At 39.2% G+C, this 24,424-nt stretch overlaps 1 protein-coding gene across 4 annotated transcripts in view; it reads right to left on the bottom strand.

Annotated features, from left to right (window-relative positions):
- Window positions 1–23,950, bottom strand: part of ubash3ba (ubiquitin associated and SH3 domain containing Ba) — a 54,540-nt gene extending 30,590 nt beyond the window's left edge. For all 4 annotated transcript variants that reach the window (XM_017459813.3, XM_017459812.3, XM_017459811.3 and 1 more), the window contains exon 1: window positions 23,435–23,950. In XM_017459813.3, the coding sequence (XP_017315302.1) occupies window positions 23,435–23,586 (152 nt within the window). In that variant the 5' untranslated portion in view covers window positions 23,587–23,950. The remainder of the gene's footprint in view (window positions 1–23,434) is intronic.
- Window positions 23,951–24,424: the final 474 nt, after the last annotated feature.

Here is a 24,424-nt window from a genome sequence, read left to right on the forward strand (position 1 = left end):
ATATGCAGTAACAGACAAGAGCTCGCAGCCAATCAGTCAAGAGAGCACAGGAGAGTTAGAAAGTTAACAAACAATCGCAAGTGTTAAGGAGTCCAAAATTGTACTATACGAATAAAAAGGATTTACGACTGATGGAGTTTGAGCTATTTCTTGGTGAAAAGAAGAAGCATTTATCCTCTAATTTGGTGCGAAGCTAGGGAACGATGGATGATAGTCAGCCGAATTATCCTTGCTGTGTAATCTGTATCGTTTTCTAGTTATGAAGTTGTTTAGCTGGAGAACTCATAATTGTGACTAAGGGGAGGTGCTGACAAGTTCCTCAAATTTCTGTATTTCAAATTCAGTATACTGTTACAGTTGTATCCTCTGGTCTGATGTTTAACGAGATAGATAAGAAGATACATTGAGACTACTGATTAGGTACAAACGATATACATTTTTAGCTAGCTAGCTATAGTTAGCATGATGGCTGCATTTCTCAGCCAGAGTCTCGTGTAAAGCCCCTACCTTCATCCTGAGGTCTAGCCCAGCATGATGAAGATTCCCTTCATTAGAATTTATACATATGTTAGCTAGCTGTCACGAATCGTGACGGAGCAGAGATAGGACGGATGCAAGGGAGAGGAGCGTGGGTCTCCGTGCGGCCAGGGAGAGGAGCGTGGGTCTCCGTGCGGCCAGGGAGAGGAGCGTGGGTCTCCGTGCGGCCAGGGAGAGGAGCGTGGGCCTCTGTGCGGCCAGGGAGAGGAGCGTGGGCCTCCGTGCGGCCAGGGAGAGGAGCGTGGGCCTCCGTGCGGCCAGGGAGAGGAGCGTGGGTCTCCTCAAAGCAGAAGGGGGGAACGATGTTTGCCATGGAGCAGGAAGGCTGAGTGATGACCTCAGCTGAACAGGGAGGCTGAGCGACGACCTCAGCTGAACAGGGAGGCTGAGCGACGACCTCAGCTGAACAGGGAGGCTGAGGCTCTGAGGTCACCAAGTGAACCTTGGGCATGGGCGGAGCTTGGGTGGCCGTGTCAGTAGACTGTGGCGTGAGCAGAACTTGGCTGTGCGTGTCAGCAGACTGTGGCGTGAGCAGAACTTGGCGGGGCGTGTCAGCAGACTGTGGCGTGAGCAGAGCTTGGCTGGGCGTGTCAGCAGACTGGGGTGTGAGCAGAGCTTGGCTGGGCATGTCAGCAGACTGTGGCGTGAGCAGAGCTTGGCTGGGCGTGTCAGCAGACTGTGGCGTGAGCAGAGCTTGGCTGGGCGTGTCAGCAGACTGGGGCGTGAGCAGAGCTTGGCTGGGCGTGTCAGCAGACTGGGGTGTGAGCAGAACTTGGTCATTAGGCTTAGATATTAGCAGAGCTTGGTCAACTGGATCAGCAGGCTTGAACGTGAGCTCAGGGACGTGAGGCTTGGCTTGGACGTCAGAGACAGGAGGCTTGGCTTGGACGTCAGAGCCTGGAGGCTTGGCTTGGACTTCAGAGCCTGGAGGCTTGACTTGGACTTCAGAGCCTGGAGGCTTGACTTGGATCTCAGAGCCTGGAGGCTTGACTTGGACCTCAGAGCCTGGAGGCTTGACTTGGACCTCAGAGCCTGGAGGCTTGACTTGGACCTCAGAGCCTGGAGGCTTGGCTTGGACCTCAGAGACTGGAGGCTTGCCTTGGATGTCAGGGACTGGAGGCTTGACTTGGATCTCAGGGACTGGAGGCTTGACTTGGATCTCAGGGACTTGAGGCTTGACTTGGATCTCAGGGACTTGAGGCTTGACTTGGGCTTCAGAGCCTGGAGGCTTGACTTGGGCTTCAGAGCCTGGAGGCTTGACTTGGGCTTCAGAGCCTGGAGGCTTGACTTGGGCTTCAGAGCCTGGAGGCCTGACTTGGGCTTGGACCTCAGGGACTTGAGACTGGACTTGGACCTCAGGACTTGAGACTGGACTTGGACCTCAGGGACTTGAGACTGGACTTGGACTTCAGAAGCTTGAGACTTGACTTGGACCTCAGGGACTTGGGACTTGACTTGGACCTCAGGGTTGAGCTCTGGTGCTATGACCTCCGACGGGCGCACCGAGGTCACCCTGTTGATCCCGGGCTGGGTCTCTGCACGGGCTCTCCGGTGGAGTTTCTTATGCTCCCGCCAGCTGCTCTTGAAGCATTCCTGAGAGCAGAAGAAAGCTTCCTGGAGGCCCAGCTTCTTGCAGGTGGGACATTGAAGCTGAGTTTCTCTCCCGCAGCCCTCAGTCATACATCTCGGAGATTTCGCCCCCGCGTTGGCTGGAAACTGAAGTGGATCGCTGGTTATTGCCCTGTCCATCTCCTCATATTAGAGGTTGAATGGTGGGTCCACCTGGGGCTGTCCATTGACTCTCCACCCCAGTAAATCAAGACCACGAAGTTGTCCAGGCTGTGAAAATGCCTCCATAAACAGCTCTGCAAACTGAGTGACATCATGGAGGGCTGGCGACCCAGCACTCACCAGCTGCTCTGCCCAGTCACGGGCCGGACCGCAAAACCTGGACACCAGGAACCCGATCCACTCTCTCTTACTAGCCTTGGGAAACGCCAAGCTGCAGAAGTACACCTGGCAGCTGAAGAGGAACTCCAGCGGGTAGCTCCCCAATCCCGCTGTCTCTGGTGGCAATTCAACGGCGTACCTTTGGGGAAATTGCACAGACGAAAAATGCGGCCAGTAATCCGAGCGTTCCCCGATGAGGTATTGTCCTACTACTTCCCTGGTTTCTGTGGCGTGACTTCTCTCTCGTCCTCGTGCTGCATCCATGTTTTGGCGGAAGATTCTGTCACGAATCGTGACGGAGCAGAGATAGGACGGATGCAAGTGCAGGATGAACCACAAACATGCAAGAGGTCAGGCGATTGGCAAACAGGCATACACGGGGCAAGTCAGGAATCTAGGTCGATAAACAAAACAAGAAACGAACTATGACGAGGGGCTGGAAGCGGATAATCCAGCGCGAACTAACTCTAAACATGGACCATGACTATGACTATGATACGTGTTATACTAGCTCTAAACATTTAATCTTCCGTGTTGTGTGCTGGGAGGCGCGCGGTATATATGCGGACATGATCAGCGTCTAAACCGCTAGCAGCTGAGAGCAATTCAGACCCACGTGAAATCCCAGCCAATGACAGAACAGGGAGGAGACATGACAGAAACATAAACAAAACCTACATGTCCAGATGTCATTACAGTCAACAACGGAAAAGCAGGTGCTCGCGCGTTCGCGCTTAGAGCACGCTGCTTCAAGGGGGAATCGTGACACTAGCTAGGTACATTAGCTAAGAGTTTGATCTTTCATCTGGTATTCAATAACTATCTCAGTCATACATGACGACAATAAAATTATAATATTGTCATAACTTCCAAAAGGCGGCTGATCACCTGCGAACAGTCTGGCTTTTTTATGCCAGTCTTGGAGTAGGGACGTCTACAGCCAATGGTGGATGTACATAGTTTGGACTGAACCTTGTGGACTGAAGTTCGTTCATCCCTAGGTGTTATTTTGTGCCTTTTTCCTTAAAAATGCAACGTCTGTGTGGTCCCAAGATTGATATATCTGCATACAGTTTTTACTGTACGGATGCTTGTGGTAGCTTCAATTGTTTGGAAATTGCTCCTCAAGAGGAACTGTTTAGATTTTCCCATGGTATCAAGGGCAATTAACTCCTAATTATGACAACTGGTCAATCAGAAGCTTATAAAAGTTAGTACATCAATTTCTGGAATCTTCCAGACTGTTTAAAGAGACAGCCAACTTAGTAGTATGTAACCCTTTAACTCACTGGAATTCAGATGTAGTGGATTAAAGCTGAAATAAATCTGTGTCTAATCGATTGTTTTAAAATGACCTTTGATGTGAACAAAGCAGATGCCCTAACTGACTCGCTAAAAGAAATCTATGGTAATATGAGATGTGTGGACTTTTGAAAAACTGAGAGTGAATTATCTTTAGCCTAGGCGTGTGTAAACATTTGGCTTCAATCGTAATAAGAAAAAAAACACCTCAAGATGTGCCGTTATACGAAAATATTTCACTTCAGGTCGGTAACAGTAACTCGAGCTGCATCACACCACCACCATTGTGGATTATTTTTCCAATAACAGCACGTCCTGTCGTGTTTATTCCGAATTTATCCAACTAACACCAATAAATCTTACCAGTGGCCAGATAACATCCACACTAAATGTCTGCAGCGCAGCAGATGACAGGATTTAAGAAGGTATCAGGCTACAGTTACAGCAACAAGGTGTATTACAGCACAGAGAAATATACAGTATGAGGCAACTGAAGAGTGTTACGTTCAGGAGATGCCACTGAGCTATCCTTCCTTTGTACATATCAAATAGCAGTGAAAGCCAACAACGGAATGAAAATTTTGGCTAAACTTCTATTACAGCTAATACTGAACATTGGATGATTGATTTTTTTTTAATTGATTTTGCATGAAATTTTATGCCAGACTATTTCTGTAAACTCATTCATTGTTTTCTTTTTTTAATGAAAATAGCACACTCTCTATTTTTCATTTTCTTTTCTCCCAGCACAACCTTGTCAATTTTTTCTCACACCGACTCACACACCCACTCTCTCTCTCTCTCTCTCTCTCTCTCTCTCTCTCTCTCTCTCTCTCTCTCACACACACACACACACACACACACACACACACACAACTCTCCATCCTTCTCCTCTCGTGCCATTTCTTGCCTACAGACAAAGTCAGCATGTGCCATCTCTGACTGCTTGGCACCAGCTCGCTCCTGACTCCAGTTAACACAACACACCAATTGCTAGCCTCTTATGAGGAGACCTTCTCTGGGTCACATGCTAAGTGTCAAGGAGTTCTCTCTTTTCCTTTCCGTTTTCATTCATACATTTAGCCCAGCTCACATTTAAACTGTCCTATTTAATTAATTCTGTTCTAAGCACAAATCATACTCTGTCTCTCTGTCTGTGTGTGTGTGTGTGTGTGTGTGTGTGTGTGTGTGTGTGTGTGTGTGTGTGTGTGTGTGTGTGTGTGTGTGTGTGTGTGTGTGTGTGTGTGTGTGGCAAATGACCAAACTTGGCAAACTCTCCAAACCCGTCCCATGACTCTCAACAAATTTGAAAATCCTACACTGTTATACATGCAGCTATCAAAGTCTCAGATCTGAGAGTGTAAACAGATCAATATAACTCCACTCACAATAAAATAAATTTGGTAGCAATGTTATAAATGCAATTACAATGCAATACAAAGCCACCATAAAGTAAGAAAATACTGGCCAGAGCCACAGCAGCATAAAAGCCAGACAAAGCTGGTAAAACATTCTCCTTTCCTATTAATGTGATCTTGATAATTAAATACCTTAACAGTTTTATTACTGTCCAGTAACTTCTAGTTGTACAGAACACATATTTATGATGTCCAACCATCACCAGTTATGCTGCTTATAAAACAATAACACTCAATACCAAATACTGAACAACATTTTCATGCAGTAGAATACAACCGATAGATAAAGGCAATCAGAAAAATTGTGTCCCAATAAGGTCAGGAAAGTCCCCTATTTTGCTCTCTGAAGAAAAGGTCTGAACTGGCTCTGCTCTTCACAGGAGCTGACAACACTGAAAACAAAACCGCAAATATATATTTTTCCGCAAATAATTTTCTACATCTATCAGGAGGTTTTATTCTTGTATAAGTGCCATGATTTCTTCTGGTACCGTGCATTTAAATTTAGAATTTTTCCTAAGACCTGTAGGATTTCAGCTTGCACCCATAGTTTCTGGTAAACAAGCTTGCTCCTTGTTTGTGGTAAACAAGCTAAAATCTAAATGTTGTTAAAAAAAATACTGACAGGGACTACTCTTTATTTATTTATTTATTTAAGCTAGATCTTTGACGATAGAATTCTGCATCAATCATATGTACAGGAAATTAATTTTAAGGAAGATGTGATTACTTTAATCACAAAAAAAGCTAAATAGATTGTTTGATAAGGAACTAAGTGTAGAAATGTTATCTCCAGAACAAGGTGAGCTGAGTAGAGTTTGATTAGAGCCGAGCTGATGCAGGCGATGAAAGACAGAAAAGAAGTGTAAACGCCCTACTGTCCTACATGCAGAGGAAACCGAGTCACAAGCATCTGAGGTGCTAGTACGGCTATATCTTTTTAGCAACTCGTGGCAGCACCTTAGTCTCAAATTTAAAAAGTGTGATTATGCATGTGAGAACAGCTCCAGCTCATCAGGACAGACGTAAGTCAGATCAAGTCAGGATCTGTAGTCTAATCTTGAATGAATTAAAGCAGAAATAAACAAAATCATGTCCAAGTTGTCTTGAATGGACAGAATGCTGACATGGAAGATACCCACTCCTATCAGGATAGAAATGTTTCATAACAGAATTAAAAAATTATTACTCAGAATAACTGTGTATTGATTTGCATGAACTCTTCCCTCTAAAAGGTACAAGAGTAAGCACAAACCAAGTCACCAAAATGTCTCTCACACCTGAATTTTCCTTCATCACTTCTCTTTAAAAAAAACAATAAATTTTCCTTTCAGTCATCATTATTTTATTACTTATTTATTATCTTTTTATTTTTTTATTTTTTTATTCGGAGACTAGAATCTTATTTTCAAACTGGCTCTGCATATAGAGAAGATACTAATATAAAGTATGTGAAATTATAAATAACTATATAATTAATAATAAAATTTGGTAAGGTTAAATAGTATATTTAAATTAAAAAGGGGTCATCTAAAATACAGATATAAAACATGGAATCAAATAAAATTATGTCATACAATTTAATAAATTAAATTAAATTAAATTAAAATTCAAAACAAATTAATAAATATTTTTAAATAAAATGCAATGACAACCTTGAGTCAATCATAAAATCAAAAATGAAAAGTGAATATCAGAGGGATAATGGGCACCTGACTATGACGTTGTATTGTGTTCTGTAATTCATTTCACTCACAATGGGAAGGAACAGCAACGTTTTAATTGAATTTAATTCTACATGTTGTAATCTTTATGATTATCCAAATCGTAATAGCATAATAGCATCATTTTAATTCAATAAGGTGAATGAATGTACAGGTACTTACTGTATTAGGAATAACATTACATACATATGCACTCTCAAATCCTAGAAGACTGAATATCTTCATTAATGCTGCAAGGGGAAAAAAATATAGACTTTTCTATCTCTGTTAGTTCTGTAGTGGTTTATTTACATTAAGTCAACTATATTTTTGAAATGTTTATTAAAATACCTCCATTCCAGCAACCAGATGACAATCGACATCTACAGACATGTGTGTCTACTACCCAATGACCTCTCCTACCTACACCTGCTAAATGATCTGAAATTATTTCCTAACCATTGTATTATTTTTGTATTCACTTTAGCTCAATGACATCTTAATCACTCAAACCATTTTCAGACTGAACTAGTTTTACACGGGGAGGTGTGTTTTTTCTTCAGTATAAAGACACTTAAGGAAATCCCCTGTTTTATTCGTCACACACCGAAACTAGAAAACAAAACCAGACATTTGCCACATTTAATATGCAGAACAATAAACTATACATGTGCTTAAAAAAGCGAGTCAAAGAAACAGTGCCCCAGGGGTTTAATATATATGTTCCTAGCATAGGTAAAGCTTACATTTTTTATGGTCGTGTGACCTAATAATGATCAAGCCCAACTTACATGACCATGCGCCCTAAGAAGAATACGCAGTAAATTTGTGGTCAAGTGGCTCATTAACCATAGGCTTATTAGATCGTGTTGAGTTCTGAGATGCACGCATTATATATTTATATATATATATATATATATATATATATATATATATATATATATATATATATATATCCCTACATCTGTTGCTGCCTGAGTGTCTGTACATGTGCATGTCAGAGTGTGAACTCGTATCTCAGCGCTCAGCACATATGGGTTTCTTTATGTCCCAGCAGCTATGTTGCACTTGAAAGGTCACAAACCACTTCCTCAAACAGGCCACTTCCTCTCAGCGGACAAACTGCTGCGAGTGTATAGGGAGTCTGGTGGTGTAGGAGGACTGCATGTTTGTGTGTTTGTATATGTATGTTTGTGTGTGTATATGCATGTGTTTGTGTGTGTGTGTGTGTGTGAGTCCATGTGTGATTAGGCACCAGAACTCATGTTCTATCCTTTTTCCATTAACAAGTAGGAAATTAACAAATCATTAAGAAAATTCTCGCTCAAACATAATTGCTGAAGAAAATACAAACCTAGAAGTGTCGCAACAGGAAGCGAAAGTGCATGACAACATATTTTCAAGTCAGACTAGTGGAAATCGGTTTATCTTTACTGATGATGAACTTTGATAAATTTTGAGGAAGAACACAAGAGGTGTGAGATCAAAATAAAACCATATTGTAGAGTGTGATATGAAAAGCACAGAGATTCAAAATTGTGCAGAAATGTACATTTTCAACAATAACATTTAAATATACTTATAAATTCTATATGCTGATACCTTTGATGGAGTAAAAAGCTTGTGCAGATCAGCTCTGCACAATCCGCACAGCCTGATGCGTACATAACTGACATGATCTCATAATCGGTTATCATAAAAATAAAAAAATATATTATTTAAAAAATTCTCACAGAAATTAGTTTTAAAAATTGCACAGTTAATTTTTTTTTTTAAAAGTTATGAAGGTTACGGGGCAGGATTACGGTTTGTACTTTTTCCTACAACGTCACATGAAATAGACTGAACCCAACCACATCACCCTCACTAATTTTTTTCTCAGGAGATCAAGCTCTCATTTTTACTTCTAATGTGCTTTTATGCTTACTTTGATTTATTTTTTTTTAGTTTTCCACCTAAATACCAAACACGTTTCAAAGCATGGCTATTTTCAGACCAAACAGTGTGTACATATCTTCTACCTAGGTGCAAATGACAGATCACTGTCTGTTAAAACAGCCTCCACAGGAACTGCTCACTTTACAAGCCAAAATGTAACCCTTAGTTTTTGCCCCGAATTTGCATTAGTGGTGTAGCAAAGTACACAGTCAGCCCTTCCGCCATTTTGAAAACTTCAAAGCACAAAGTTGTGCTTTGAAGGCCCCGCCTCTTTTGTAACATGAAATCAGCTGAAATCAAAAGATCAGTGTAGTGTCAAGCAGTTCAAGTAAATGATTCATATAAATTGATGGTGCAGTACATATGGTTGCATTTCCTAGTACTTGAAAAAAAACTGACATCTTTGCATGACAATAACTCAAATACAGTCAAATTTATCTTGTATTTCATATGAAATGATTATAATAATCCAAATATAAGACTTAAAGCTATTTCTTGACATTTTTATTTATCCAGACATTTCAAACTTGAACCGGTCTTGTTCTGTTGGCAGAAATGTTTGTTAATTTTAAGTATTTATTTCTAGATGAAAAAGAAGAAAAATATCTGCCAATAAAATGAGAAAATTTAATGCCTGATAGTAGTTTAAAAAAAAAAAAAAAAACTAGAAATACACTACCGGTCAAAAGTTTAGACACACTCTTTATTTTTATTTTTCCACATTTTATAATAATAATAATAATAATAATAATAATAATAATAATAATAATAATAATAATAATAATAATCATCATCATCATCATCATCATCATCATCATCATCAAAACTCTGGAATAACACAAATGGAATTATTGGAATTATGTTGGGATAAAAAAAATCCAAAATAAATCAAAATAATTTAACAGTTTAGCATCTTCAAAGTTGACACCTTTTCGCCTAGAATTTCCAGAAATGTATTCCTGGCATTTTCTCAACCGATTTCTTGAGGAATCCCCCCGAGATGCTTTTTAAATAGTATTAAAGGAGTTCCCACCTATACTACACACTTACTGGCTGCTTTTCAGAATATTTCACTCCAAGTCATCCGTTAAAAAAAAAAATTTATTGTAAATAAAATGTTTGTTTTTTTTAAGATCATGAGAAACATTTCAGTCGAGTGTCTCCAAACTTTTGACTGGTAGTGTAGGTTTAAATATCTTATATTTGATTTACTGTAATCTTACTATAGGAAATATTAGATAAATTAAAGTTATTAAAGACTATATTAAAGTTATTTATCCTTGCTATGATATCATTATCATTTTTGCAGTGTGTTCATTGTTAATAACATCAGTAACGTTCATCTGAATGAAAAGCCTTTTCATACCAAGTGCACAATGTATAGACTTGAATTGACTACATTTTGCACCTTCAGGCAGAAACCTCCCTAACTGCATATTTATCAAGCGAAACATTTATATAAAAAAAAAATAAAATAAAATAAAAAAAAACCGCAAAGGAATGCTATTTAGTTCATGTGAAACACATCAGTGTAAATCAATAAATCAGCTTTTATGGTTTTTGGAAACTGAAATAATATTCTAATCACATTGTTTTATGGAATGGCAAATAATGAAAGGAAAGCTGTTGGCTCTGTTAGGCTGCTTCCAGATGATAAGTATCCACAATGCTGTTGTTTTCCTATGGAGAGAGTGGCACCGCTTTACCTTGAAGTCACGCTATGTTAATCAATTTGAACTTAGACCCTGTTTACCACTGACCTTTTACAACAATGTCAATGATACAAACTATTGCAGATCATGTAGTAGGAAGGGACTCACTTTACCCATCTACAATAAGTATATGATGATGCACTGCTGGAATGCTGCAGTGATCTAAGCACAAAACACTTATCTGAAAGCAGTCTTATATGCTGGCCTATGATTAAACATTTCCCATCCACAAAGCATGAGCGCTTAATGAAAAGGTTTAATGAGTAGGAAAATGATGTAGATCATATGTTATGGTCTACATAAGTCACCAGATCTCAATCTGAGGACTGCCATGTTAGTTCACATCAACATCAAAAGACTAATTACAGCGATAGCTTTCGGAAGACTGATGATCATCCATCCAGTACAGTTATAAACTTGCAGAATCAAGCTGTTCTGGCAGCTTGTAGTGGCTTGTAGTTAGTGTCACTCATCTCTATATACATTTACTAGTCCTGAGCTTCTGCATTGTCTTGTATGTTGCACTTTGTTTAAGGACATGGATTATTTTATACCATTATAAACACATACATATGGACAGGATGACCAAAAAAAACATAACTTCACCCATTAAAATTCTAATGCATTAGAATCAGCTACCTACTTTTGTCCACTTCACATAAAATTGAAAATGTTATGCTAAAATTGTTGCTGTTAAATGAAAATAATTCCACTAGAGTCAGACTGTCTGTTTAAATTTATTCATGTTTTTTTTTTTCTTTACATGCTTGAGTACTCAACTACAACATTACACACACCCACTAGCCTCGGGCCTTCTGTATGATTCCTGCTTTGGTTTTCCCACTTCCCCATATACTTCCTCTGAAACACGTCATGTGATAAAAAAACAAACACATCAACTGTCTCAGCATTAACAGGAAGAACCAAGTCATTGCCCCGGATCACCATGAGACCTACACCTGAGGCTGAAAGACTGTAAATCTTCAAACAAATCACAGAAATTCTAATGGTTTCCACTAAAAATACCATTACAAACCATCAGCTAAGCATTAAAATGATTATAATTACTGGTCCTTAATGTTATCCACTAGACATAACATGCCACCAATTGAAGGTAACAAATTAGCAGTAGAGACCCACAGGGACCATTACAGTTTCCATTAAAACCAATACAACTCCCATTATAACCACAAAAACCATTACAAATTCTATCATGGGTTCTATTGGGGTTTTTTTCAGCAGGGTAAGTAGGAAACTTTTTGGGAAAATTGACATCAGGCTTCTAAGGTTCCCAATTGTAGACAAATTTGAAAAAACACCAGGTGTAGCCCTCTTGGAGAAGCAATTCCATAATTCCCTTCACCGTATATTTTATGCTTATAACTCTGGACAATGTGAACAGGTACTGGGACCTGTTTTTCAAGATGCCTGTCTGCTGAATGAAAACAGAAACTTCATAGACAGTGTCTGAAAGCTTTGTGATTAAAAGCATTCATTTGTCTTTACTAACAACACGAAGATAAAGTTTAAAAAACAGCAACAATGAAATGCTTAAAATACATCCATACTGCTAACTGAGGGTTCTTCTCTTCTCTTTTATATTATCACATAAGTTTGCCATACTGTACACCCTACAGCATTGTTTGATTATGTGTAGAGGAATACATTCATTATTCAGTGCTGTAGCAGGTGGTAAAGAAATGCCAGCCAACAGTAAAGAAAGCACATTAAATGTATTTTGTTAGTCTGAAAATAGTATAGACTAAATGATACCTTTTCTACAGTTAACTGCACATTGTGAAAGACTACACCCGGAAAGGTTTTTTTTTTTTTTTTTTTTTTTTTAAATCCCACTTCCTCCTACTCCCAAAGGAATTCTGACCAATCCATCCTGCTCTAGCAGTTATTTCTGTTGCCTTTAAACCTAAATACAATTTAAATGCAATCCTCGCACTGTGGTATAGTGAATATCATCAGAGATGCATCAGTGTGGGAAAACCTCCCAGACATTCCTGTAGACACAGCATTTCCCCATTCATAGATACTGGTCATTGAGGTGTAAGGAATGCTCTGCTGATCGGCATGAGCTTATGTGCTGTGCACAGTTCGCTAATTATGGCTCAACTAGTAAAACATTAATAATTATGCAACCCCTTAAGAGAAAAAAAGAAGAAAAAAAAAGGGTTACCGGAAAATTTCACAGGCCTACACAGGCATGGACCAGGGTTCAGTCAAGCATACTGACTTGTGTAAAATATTTAAATGAAATAACTGAGCCATTTCTAAACTCAAACACTTCCATCTCAAGGCTTACTCATGGTTTCCCTGAACTTTTACATGAGCATGCTCTTCTGAAACATTATGTAACTTGCCGGCCCAATTACAGGAAACTCAGTGTTTCCAGTGTTTGGGTGTGTGTTTCTTAAAATAAAAAATTAAAAAATTGTACACACACTGCCCTTTTCCATACTTTGGTTATGAAAATGACTTTAGTGCATGCTGGTTGTAGCTCTTTGTAGATCTTCTCAGGACAGAACGGATCATGATGTGTGCAACGACCAATGAAGTGGAGAGGAGGAGGGATTTGATGCCTTGAGGTTGAAAAACTAATCACTAACCTGGGCACCTGAGCCAAGCAGTTTATGTGTCGGGTTAATCTTGTTGTTCCATTAGTCGTTGCCTGGTGGACAAATGTCTCAGTACTTTCCTATAGGTCACATCCATTAACCAGAGAAAAAAAAACGAATTTAAAAAAAAAAACCTACTCCATATTGACTTTTGCTGATAAACACAATTTCTTTCATTTGCTCCACATTATTTTCTACAACATTCTTCAGTTGCTTTATGCATTACTTGATGGCGTTACGTCACGACTCGTTAAAATCCCGCCATCTTCACCAGACAACGGATATCAACCAATGATTCATTCTGGCTGTTGGTCCAAATTATTTTTAGTTAAATTGTTCAATTATGGCTGAGGGTGTGAATTATAAATTCATACCCTACATGTTATGAATTTGACTTTAGGCTCAGTTTAGTCTAAAATTTGAAAATCAAATGAAGGAAGTGTTATAAATAAATTCATAATTGGTCCATACTTTTTTTATTTGTTAAAAAAAAAAAAAAAAAAAAATTGTAAATCTAATTGAAAAACACAGATTTTTATCACTCTGATTAAACAATTGTAGCACAAAATATATAAATAAACCCTATTATACTTGCTTGATACATTTTATATCTTGGTCATATCATGATAGGAGTTTAACACTGAATTTTTCTCTCTGATCACAATATCACATGTAACATGCAAATTAGCTCATTTTACTACATAACCAATTTCCTCTCTTTGTTCCTGGTTTCCAGCCATTTAAGGCAAAATATGCACATCATCATCAAAGACCATGAGTTTACATGTTGTTTTTAATTTCCTTGGATGACATGGAAGACATGAGCTAGATATTTATTATGAGGGATTTGTATCAAATCTAGTTAATATGCCTTAAATATCACATTAATATCACATGCAATCCACTATTGCACCTCTGAAGAATAGTTATGCGTTTTTCATTACAGCTCTTCTTACCTATTGATAGTATCAGCACAGTATGGAAACTAATACAAGGCTTACTGGAGTATGTTAAACATTTCTCGAGATTCCTGTGCTAATGAAGCTCCTCACTGAGCTTACTTTGTGAACAGGAATGTGTTTGGGCCCAGGAGAACGTTTTATCTCTGACCTTGACCAGCCTAGGTAGGATGTTTTGGGAATGGCTTTTTGGTATGTGGGCAGTTGAGGACTGAACCTTGAAAGTACAATACCTGTGTATGTATATGAAGCTTCAATAAAAAACTACTCCTCTTCTCTAAGTTTATGCCTGCTTGTATCCTTATTAAGAAGAAAATCAGAAAAATTACTTCACAATCCATCAGCCTTTAATAACATAGAAAAAGGCATGCAAATTCTTGACTTAAAACCATGTTTTACATAAAACAACTGAAAACAACACGCAACACATGAAGACATCAGTGGTTGAATGTAATGAGCTGATTTGCAGCTTAGCAACTGGATTTCAATCCAGCTTAGCTAAAGGTGCATTAGACCGCATGGATCTCAAAGTGGGGTTCCAGACCTCACTGAAGTGGTTTGAGTGACTGGATTTAAATCAGTGTATTTGGTGCATTTACAAATGATTAATTTTTTTATGTCTATTTGAAAATATCTGGGCATAATCCTGATACTCAAACTGCATTAAATGGCCGAGTGTAAACAGGGTCACATATTTAGCCGACAACAGGTACAGTTCTTAGCGTGTTAAGTTTCACTTCATTCTGTTGCTTAAGTGACTAAATTTTCATTCCTAAATTGATGCACACTTCCTTAAGAAGTAATCTTAGCCAAGGGGCTATGTGAAGCACATGAACTTATTTAACACACAGACGCACAGGCTTCAAACTGTTTGATGCAACAAATTTAATGTGACCGTCACAGATTTTTTGCTCAGGCGCTACGGTATGCTAAACGTTTCCATTTCGTTTCGCAATTAATCTCAACATATAATCTATTCATGAAAATAAAATAGTAGCAATACATTTGCAGTAAATCAAGTTCATCTTGGTATTAGCCATTATGATAACAGTTAACGTTGTATGTTATGAGAACTGTCTGAGAACTTGTCAAACAGCTAAAAAGTATTCATTTGACTCAGGTTTGAATAAATATGTGTATATGTATGTATGTATGTATGTGTGTGTGTGTATACATACATTAATATATATATATATATATATATATATATATATATATATATATATATATATATATATATATATACACACACACACACACACACACACACACACACAGTATCTCACAAAAGTGAGTACACCACTCACATTTTTGTAAATATCTGATTATATCTTTTCATGTGACAACAGTGAAGAAATGACACTTTGCTACAATGTAAAGTAGTGAGTGTACAGCTTGTGTAACAGTGTAAATTTGCTGTCCCCTCAAAATAACTCAACACACAGCCATTAATGTCTAAACTACTGGCAACAAAAGTGAGTACACCCCTAAGTGAAAATGTCCAGATTGGGCCCAAAGTGTCAATATTTTGTGTGGCCACCATTATTTTCCAGCACTGCCTTAACCCTCTTGGGCATGGAGTTCACCAGAGCTTCACAGGTTGCCACTGGAGTCCTCTTCCACTCCTCCATGATGACATCACGGAGCTGGTGGATGTTAGAGACCTTGTGCTCCTCCAACTTCTGTTTGAGCCCCACAGATGCTCCATAGGGTTTAGGTCTGGAGACATGCTTGGCCAGTCCATCACCTTCGCCCTCAACTTCTTTAGCAAGGCAGTGGTCGTCTTGGACATGTCTTTGGGATCGTTATCATGCTGGAATACTGCATACTGATCATGCTCTGCTTCAGTATGTCACAGTACATGCTGGCATTCATGGTTCCCTCAATGAACTGTAGCCCCCCAGTGCCAGCAGCACTCATGCAGCCCCAGACCATGACACTCCCACCACCATGCTTGACTGTTGGCAAGACACACTTGTCTTTGTACTCCTCACCTGGTTGCCACCACACACGCTTGACACCATCTGAACCAAATAAGTTTATCTTGGTCTCATCAGACCACAGGACATGGTTCCAGTAATCCATGTTCTTAGTCTGCTTGTCTTCAGCAAACTGTTTGCAGGCTTTCTTGTGCATCATGTTTAGAAGAGACTTCCTTCTGGGACAACAGCCATGCAGACCAATTTGATGTAGTGTGCGGCGTATGGTCTGAGCACTGACAGGCTGACCCCCCACCGCTTCAACCTCTGCAGCAATGCTGGCAGCACTCATATGTCTATTTCCCAAAGACAACCTCTGGATATAACGCTGAGCACGTGCATTCAACTTCTTTGGTCGACCATGGAGAGGCCTGTTCTGAGTGGAACCTGTCCTGTTAAACCGCTGTATGGTCTTAGCCACCGTGCTGCAGCTCAGTGTCAGGGTCTTGGCAATCTTCTTATAGCCTAGGCCATCTTTATGTAGAGCAACAATTCTTTTTTTCAGATCCTCAGAGAATTCTTTGCCATAAGGTGCATTGTTGAACTTCCAGTGACCAGTATGAGGGAGTGTGAGAGCGATGACACCAAATTTAACACACCTGCTCCCCATTCACACCTGAGACCTTGCAACACTAACAAGTCACATGACACCGGGGAGAGTAAATGGTTAATTGGGCCCAATTTGGACATTTTGACTTAGGGGTGTACTCACTTTTGTTGCCAGCAGTTTAGACATTAATGGCTGTGTGTTGAGTTATTTTGAGGGGAGAGTAAATTTACACTGTTACACAAGCTGTACACTCACTACTTTACATTGTAGCAAAGTGTCATTTCTTCAATTTTGTCACATGAAAAGATATAATCAAATATTTACAAAAATGTGAGGGGTGTACTCACTTTTGTGAGATACTGTATATATATATATATATATATATATATATATATATATATATATATATATATATATATATATATACATACATACATACTTATCTTACACAGGGTTGCGGGGAGCCTGGGGACTATACTAGGGGACTAGGGGCATAAGGTAGGGGACACCTTGGATGGAGTGACAACCCATCGCAGGGCACAATGGCACACACATTCACACACACTACGGACAACTTGGAAATGCCAGTCAGCCTACAACACATGTCTTTGGACTTTGGGAGGAAACTGGAGTCCCCGTGGGAAACCGCACAGGGAGAACATGCAAACTCCGCACACACAGGGCGGCGGTGTGACTCGAACCCCCCAACCCTGGAGGTGTGAGGCAACCACTAAGTAACATTGCCCCCTATATGTATGTATGTATGTATGTACATATGTATGTATGTATATATATTTTTTTCTTTTCCATGTCCCTGACCAGGCAGATACTAAGTTTGAATAAATGAACAGTGTAAATACATTATTCAGGTTTTCTTGTTCCCATAAGCTTTAAATCTTTACATCTCATATATTCACATGGAAGTAAAAACCTCCTGCTTGTACCACAGGATATTTGTGCTACATCCCTACTGTACATCTATAAATGTCCGCAATGACTCAATTCTAAATGAAACCAGAGCTGAGAAAACACATCTGTGATCAGGTGCTGAATTTGTGCTCTGCTCTGGCATTATAATCCAAAGACTAACATTCAATCATCTGAGGTCAGAAATAAAATAAGAAAAGCTATAAGCAGGATTCAGCTAGATTATGCCCACGATAGGATTAAACTAAGACAAAGGTAATGGCACAGAAGTGTGTGTGTGTTTCAGTGATTTTGATAAATGAGCACACAGTTCCTCACTGACAGTAACATAATGGTGTGTTCATGGTTAGCTGGAGATGGCAAAGAGGATGAAGATGGAGTGGCTCTGAAAGAGACAACTGCGTACCAATACGGTTTTTGTTGCGAGTGTTCTTTTAGGAGTCTATATAACCTCTAGCAGCACTTAACCAGAAGGCATTGTGAGGTCTTCAATTTCTTTTGCAAAATGGTAAAAAAAAATAAATAAATAAATAGTAAATGAACTTATAAACTCATATAATCAACTCTTTCTCTTGCTAGATAATAACAACTCAACAGGTGTGGAAGAAAGTGTGTTGCCGTGTCCCAATTCACCTACTTATACTATGAACTAAAAAGTATGTACTCTTATTTTGTAAAGAACAAGTGCAAACTTTTGAGCGTGTAGCAAAAAGATTACGTAAGTTATACTAATAAGTCGTGTAACGGAAGAGAACGTCATTGCTCTGTCTCTTCGTCTGACCCTAGAAGATGGTACAAACATGGTACTCTTTTTACACAACATTCAATCATTAATCTTGACAATAAAAAGAACTTTGGTTAGTGCTTGACATTTAAGTTTTGAAAACTGAAGACGTATCACCGACGTTACACTGATCCGCCATGTTTGCAGGTCGAATTCAGCGAAGCAAACAGTCACAGAAAGGGAGGAGTCCCTCGGGCAAGGAGTTGCGGGTAATATTAGCTGAAATAGTGTCCATGGATGCACAATTCAAAAATCTACTGGAAATAGTAGACCATGTGGGTACCTCTGGGATACTCATTTCAACATACTATGCTAATTCTAATCTTGGGTAATATTTGTGATGGCTAGTAGGCGAATTGCGAGTTGTAGTTTTCATCAAGCTAATTAGTTGACATTACTATTCTATTCTATTACTTCCATTACAACTTACACCTGTAATGCTGAGGCAAAATTTGGACACTAAAAAGGCTAACCTGCTGCACCTGAGGTAGCTAAATGAACAAGACTGGTCACAGAACCTTTCATTTAAATACCCATCGTGGACAGTAGCAGCAAATGCACTGCAGCAGTAGTCTTGCAAGTCAGATTTCAACTATTGCTGAAGTATCTGTTTTCTTCATTATACGTTGCCAATAAAAGTGTCTACCTGCACAATAAGAAGACATTTGACTGATACTGCAACTGGCCAACCACAACACCTTCCTGAGCTTGTTGGGAAGATTACCTTAATCAAGATTAATTCCAAAACTATCTGTTTGAAAATAAACTCTTGAATTAATTTTAATATTGTAAAGCTTGTAGCCAGTTAAGAGTGCAATAGATATCAGGCACAGTGTGAAATACGGGCAAAACATCTGAATCTGAGACTACGGTCGCAATAATTACCTAATTCACTACTATCCATTCCAAATCAGCAGAACTGCTGATCGAAATGCATGTGTATGCATAAACAAAATCGCCATCCACATCGCATAGGTGAATCATACAGCTGAGTCATGAGGGGATGTCAACAAGGGTTTGTTGAAAACGCCACAGAAGTACAGGTACTGTCTTCAGCTGCACTTCCTGAGCTCAGATTGAGAACCTCTAACAGCATGCATCTAGCACATGGTAATACATCAGTAATTAATCAGCTACAAGTCCAATATTTATGGTCACTGAAGGTATTTTATGGTCAAATAACTAAATGGAATAGAGCTTTTTAACCTGTCAGGTTTTAAATGTTATAAAACAGTTTGTTCCGGTCCACTAATCTGATTGGTCAAGCGGTGTTCCAAGAGTGCTTATATTTAGTATAACCGCACTGGGATGTTTCACTTTGTATATCACTCCACTCATTTGAGTTTCCCAACGTAAAATTCAACTTCCTAGTTTGAAACGGTTAGTACAGTAGTGTTAGCAACATCATCAGCAGACATGGCAACCGATACATTTCAGGAATATAACTTCTGACTTAAAATATTCTCCTCAGTGTTCTTGCTTCAGAACTTTGATGCATTTCCACCCTTTGTCGATACAGGTTTTTGACAAATCACAGATGTTTGATTCATAGCTCATCTTCTGTATCTGAACCACTTCCAAATTACAGAGGAAGCTCCTTTGTTGGGGATTAATTCTTCATCCTCGTCTAGGGCTGGAACTCAACCTTCTGCCCTGCTTGTTATAGTTCTACGTGCGAGATGCCCACGCTGCCGCGTGTAAACACGTCATCAACTATATCATCAATATTGCGGGATGATAAATTCTTATCACAGGGAGGAACTGTACCAGTATATCCTAGACGATACGATATGGCTTAGTGCTACTAGTCAGGCATCAGTTAACTAGCATTTAGAGAACTCTGTCAAAACACCGTCTACTCAGACAACCTAGTCAGACAGAGACATTTTGAAGTTTCATCGAATAAGCAAAACAGCACTTCCTAGTGCTAAACTAGGGAAGATGCAAATAGATCTGTGGGTGGAGTTTCAGCATGGATGTTTAATAAACTAGCCTCTCGCCCTGTTATAAAGTTTGTGTGATTCATAACACCCAAACTTGGTAATATTTGTAGTCTCTCTTCCACTATTTACCTCAGGGAGACACTTAATCTCCCTCTGTGGTCTGGAAATGACTAATCTAAAATAAAGTATAAAGAACAATGACTAATTTCACTAATTTGTCCTTTTATGGTAAATCCCCCATAGATTTTTAGGGCTTCGATCTGTATATGAAACGGCGTATCAGTATACAAATCTATCTGTATATGAATAATACAACCAGGATGAATAAAAACAGTACAAAATAAATTAGCAGTTTTTTTTGTTTGTTAACCTCCATGAGATCAATTATTATTATTATTATTATTATTATTATTAAAACTAAATTATGTACTTCCTGGAAAATTACTATTTATCCCAGATACAGAAATATATTGTATTAAGGGTTACATTAATTTTCCGTAGTTAAAGGTAAAATCCCCCCTTGACTGGCTTGCATATTAATCTTTATGATTAACATGTGATCTACAATGATATATGAGTTAGATTTTGTAATGAAACTCCGAGTTGACCTTTTTTTAAAAAAAAACTTCTTTCACTGACACTTCTGTTTACTTTATTGGTCGCTGTTTCTTGTGCTTGATCTCTAACTAAAGATCCCAATGCAGCAGCGCTTTAATCTTTCGGTCTATCGAGCTCTGTCACGTCATCATGTATAAACTCTGTTCAAACAGAACAGGTTCCAAAACTTCAAATTACATGCTAATACCACCATCAACATCACTGTCTTGTCCTCTAACTAGCCAAAAGTAAGTATCTGCTGTAATTGCATCCTATGGCTGCATTGCATTCTGGAACGTCGGGTCCAAGAGTTGCTGTGTCCACTAGTTCTAGGTTGGATTTCTCTTTAATATTACACTGAAAAATGGTGAGTGAGAAATGTGCCAAACAGCAACGGGATGTCTGTGTGACTATATAGGTATAAAAGTTAAAGTTGGACATGTGGACACCTGACCGGCACACCCATATGTGGTTCATCCTCAAACTGTTGCCACAAAGTTAGCACACAAATGTATAGGATGTCTTTGTATACTGTAGCATTATAATTTCCGAGGCCAAAAAGTGTTCCAGCATGACAATACCCCTGTGCGCAAAGCGAGCTCCATGAAGACATGGTTTGTCAAGGCTGGAGTGGAAGATCTCAGGCAACAAAACTTCAGCCCTAGAGGTGTTAGCTGCATTCTGATGGAACACTCTTGAACAGTGAGTCTGTGTCTGTATTCATATTCACTATTTTTTCCGAGAGCAAACACTTAAACTGCACTTGAGTGAAACAAACCTTGAGACGCATCAATAGACCTACTTTTTTTTCCTCCCCCACTGTCGGCTGCTAATGCACTTCATCTTAAGCTGAGTAATGACAGTGATATGGAATGGGCTCCTTCCGTTATCTGTGAGTCGGGAAATGGATGTGTGATTATAGAGGAGTTGACCATGTATTTGGTCTATTTCCACACCCATCAATTACAAATTTACAGACCTTGATTAACTCCCACAGGAGTGTCTAGAGCCGGGACGGAACAAAAATACAGACTACTGAGGGGAACGGGTTTAAACACTATGGCCTCAGCTCATTATTTATTTAGTTATTTATATTATTCAGTAACTACTATCAATTACAGTCCAACTACAGTTAAATAGCAAATGGTTCTTTAGAAGGACTTTACAGTTTCAACTCCAGTTTCACAATGATCTCTGCACCAATCCAAGTTAAAATAACTTCAAAATATTTAAAGCTATATTATTCAGCCTCACTCTATTACATGCAGCTTTTCAGTTATTTCAATTTCAATTTGATTCATTCTTGGTTTTATTGTAAATATTAGCTGTGTAGTTATAGGACATGTCCCGGTCATCTATCTAAAAACGTGTTTTTATTATAGGCCTTCATTTTTTCATTTGATAAGTAAATACGAATAAGCTTTAGGTTGATGCTTATCCCCTGCCCTTTTAAATTCTTTCAGGTGGTTTTAATGAGGGTGGATTTTTTTTCTGTTTATTTTTAACTTCAGTGCCGTTCAAATTTTTGTTTTGTATCACATTGCAAAAGGTTTTCCTTCAGGCCCAAACATACCTGACATATACATCACAGTACAGTGAAATTCTTTTTCCGCATATTCCAGCTTGTTAGGAAACCGGGGTCACCATGATACAGCGTCCCTGGAGCAGAGAGGGTTAAGAGCCTCGCTCAAGGGCCCGACAGCAGCAGCTTGGCTGTACTGGGGCTAGAACCCCCAACCTTCTGATCAGCAACCTAAAGCCTTAACCACCACTGTGATCCTCCACTGTCCTCATGGTTCTGTGGGTTTATCAGCTAAACTGTAAATATTAAATAATAAATAATAACATCCGCAAGTGTAGTTTCAACAATCAATATGTTCAAGGCAAACCCTTAATGCGCATGATCAGGTGTGTCAATCAACTACTATGAACTAATGTTATAGTTATTATCTAGTTACTATTATCCTAATCCTAAATGGCAGGTCGAATGGGGTGTAAAACAATGCCAAACACACTAATAAATTTCTAAAGCTGGATCGACAAGTTTTAACAAAATTATGAAAAGGTTATATGATACGTTTTTTTTTTCCTTTTCGCATGGTTCTGCGGGTGAAGATTCCAGAAATTAAATTAATTAATTAATTAAACACTCCTGTAAATACATACCATGGAAGAATTTGTTTAATGTGTCTAACATTTAACCTGTTGAATTATGTTCACAAAATAAAAACATAAGGGCGTCCAGATATATATTTATTTATATATTTAATGTGGTAATAAAAGGTTTGACAGCTCCTGCTGAACTGTGATGAGGTGGCAAATGAATTCATCGATTATACATCTAGCTGTAACTTGGTTATGTAAAATCGATGGTGTTCCCAGCAGCTGCACATGAATAAGTATTCTCCCCTGGTGACCTACAGACAGTTTTTACTTGGTGTGAGCTTGATGCAGACTCGGATGTTAAACAGAGGAGTGAGATGACAGTACGAGTGACAGGTTACTCACGCCCGGGTCTTGGGGAAGCCCATGCTGAGCAGCACGTCCAGGCTCGAGCCGTGTTTCAGGGTTCCTGCGCGGTTCTGCCGCTGCCTGCGTGGAGTCACTTTGGCGTAAAGCTGCTCCTCTTTCTCTGCCATGACTCCGGAGACGGTGAACATTCAGATCTGGATCACAACACTAACCGGACTGAGAAACAAGCGTGCATTAGTCCGCGCTGATCTGGATGGAGAAACTGCGCGTTCTGGAGAGACGATGTATTCTCAAGAGCGCATCCGGCTTCCTGATGATGGAGAGCTCAAGCCATCATTGCAAAAACACTCATTAATAAAAATGGAAGGGGTCACGGCTCGGGAGTCACTTTTGCGTCAGTTATATGATACGCGCGATTTTGCTGACTGCTGCGGAAGTGGTGTGTGTCTGTCTCGACCCCCAGCAGCCAAACGCGTCAGAAGAAAATACAGTCGCGATCATTTCCGAAGCGAATTCTAGCCTCCGTGCTGCTCGCCTCGCTTCCTCATCGCGATGACTTATTTATGAATGGGCGTTTAAGTGAAGGCGGAGTCAGCCAATCATCGCGCTGCTCCGCGTGACGCTACCTGCTGATAGGCTGATTCCTTTAAAGGGCGGTGTGGAGAGCGAGCTGCCCGCTGATAGGTTTACGATGGCTTCACTCAAACTCCATTTTTTAAAGTCGCAGCTTAATAACGTTGCTAAATAAGAGTTAACCTTCTTTAACTGTAAGAAGTTTTTACACCTCACAGATTAATGTAGTAGCAGAATTAAATTATATATATATGTATATATGTGTGTGTATATATATATATATATATATATATATATATATATATATATATATATATATATATATATATTAAAAAAAATTTAAAAAATGAAAATAAAATCACAACCACCCTGGCAATGCATCACTATCCCACTTTGAAAACTACAATTCCAGGGTACACTACTGGACAACCTTACTTTTGACACCCTATTTTG

The sequence above is a fragment of the Ictalurus punctatus genome, chromosome 28 (genome assembly GCF_001660625.3).
Source record: "Ictalurus punctatus breed USDA103 chromosome 28, Coco_2.0, whole genome shotgun sequence".
NCBI classification, from domain to species: domain Eukaryota; kingdom Metazoa; phylum Chordata; class Actinopteri; order Siluriformes; family Ictaluridae; genus Ictalurus; species Ictalurus punctatus.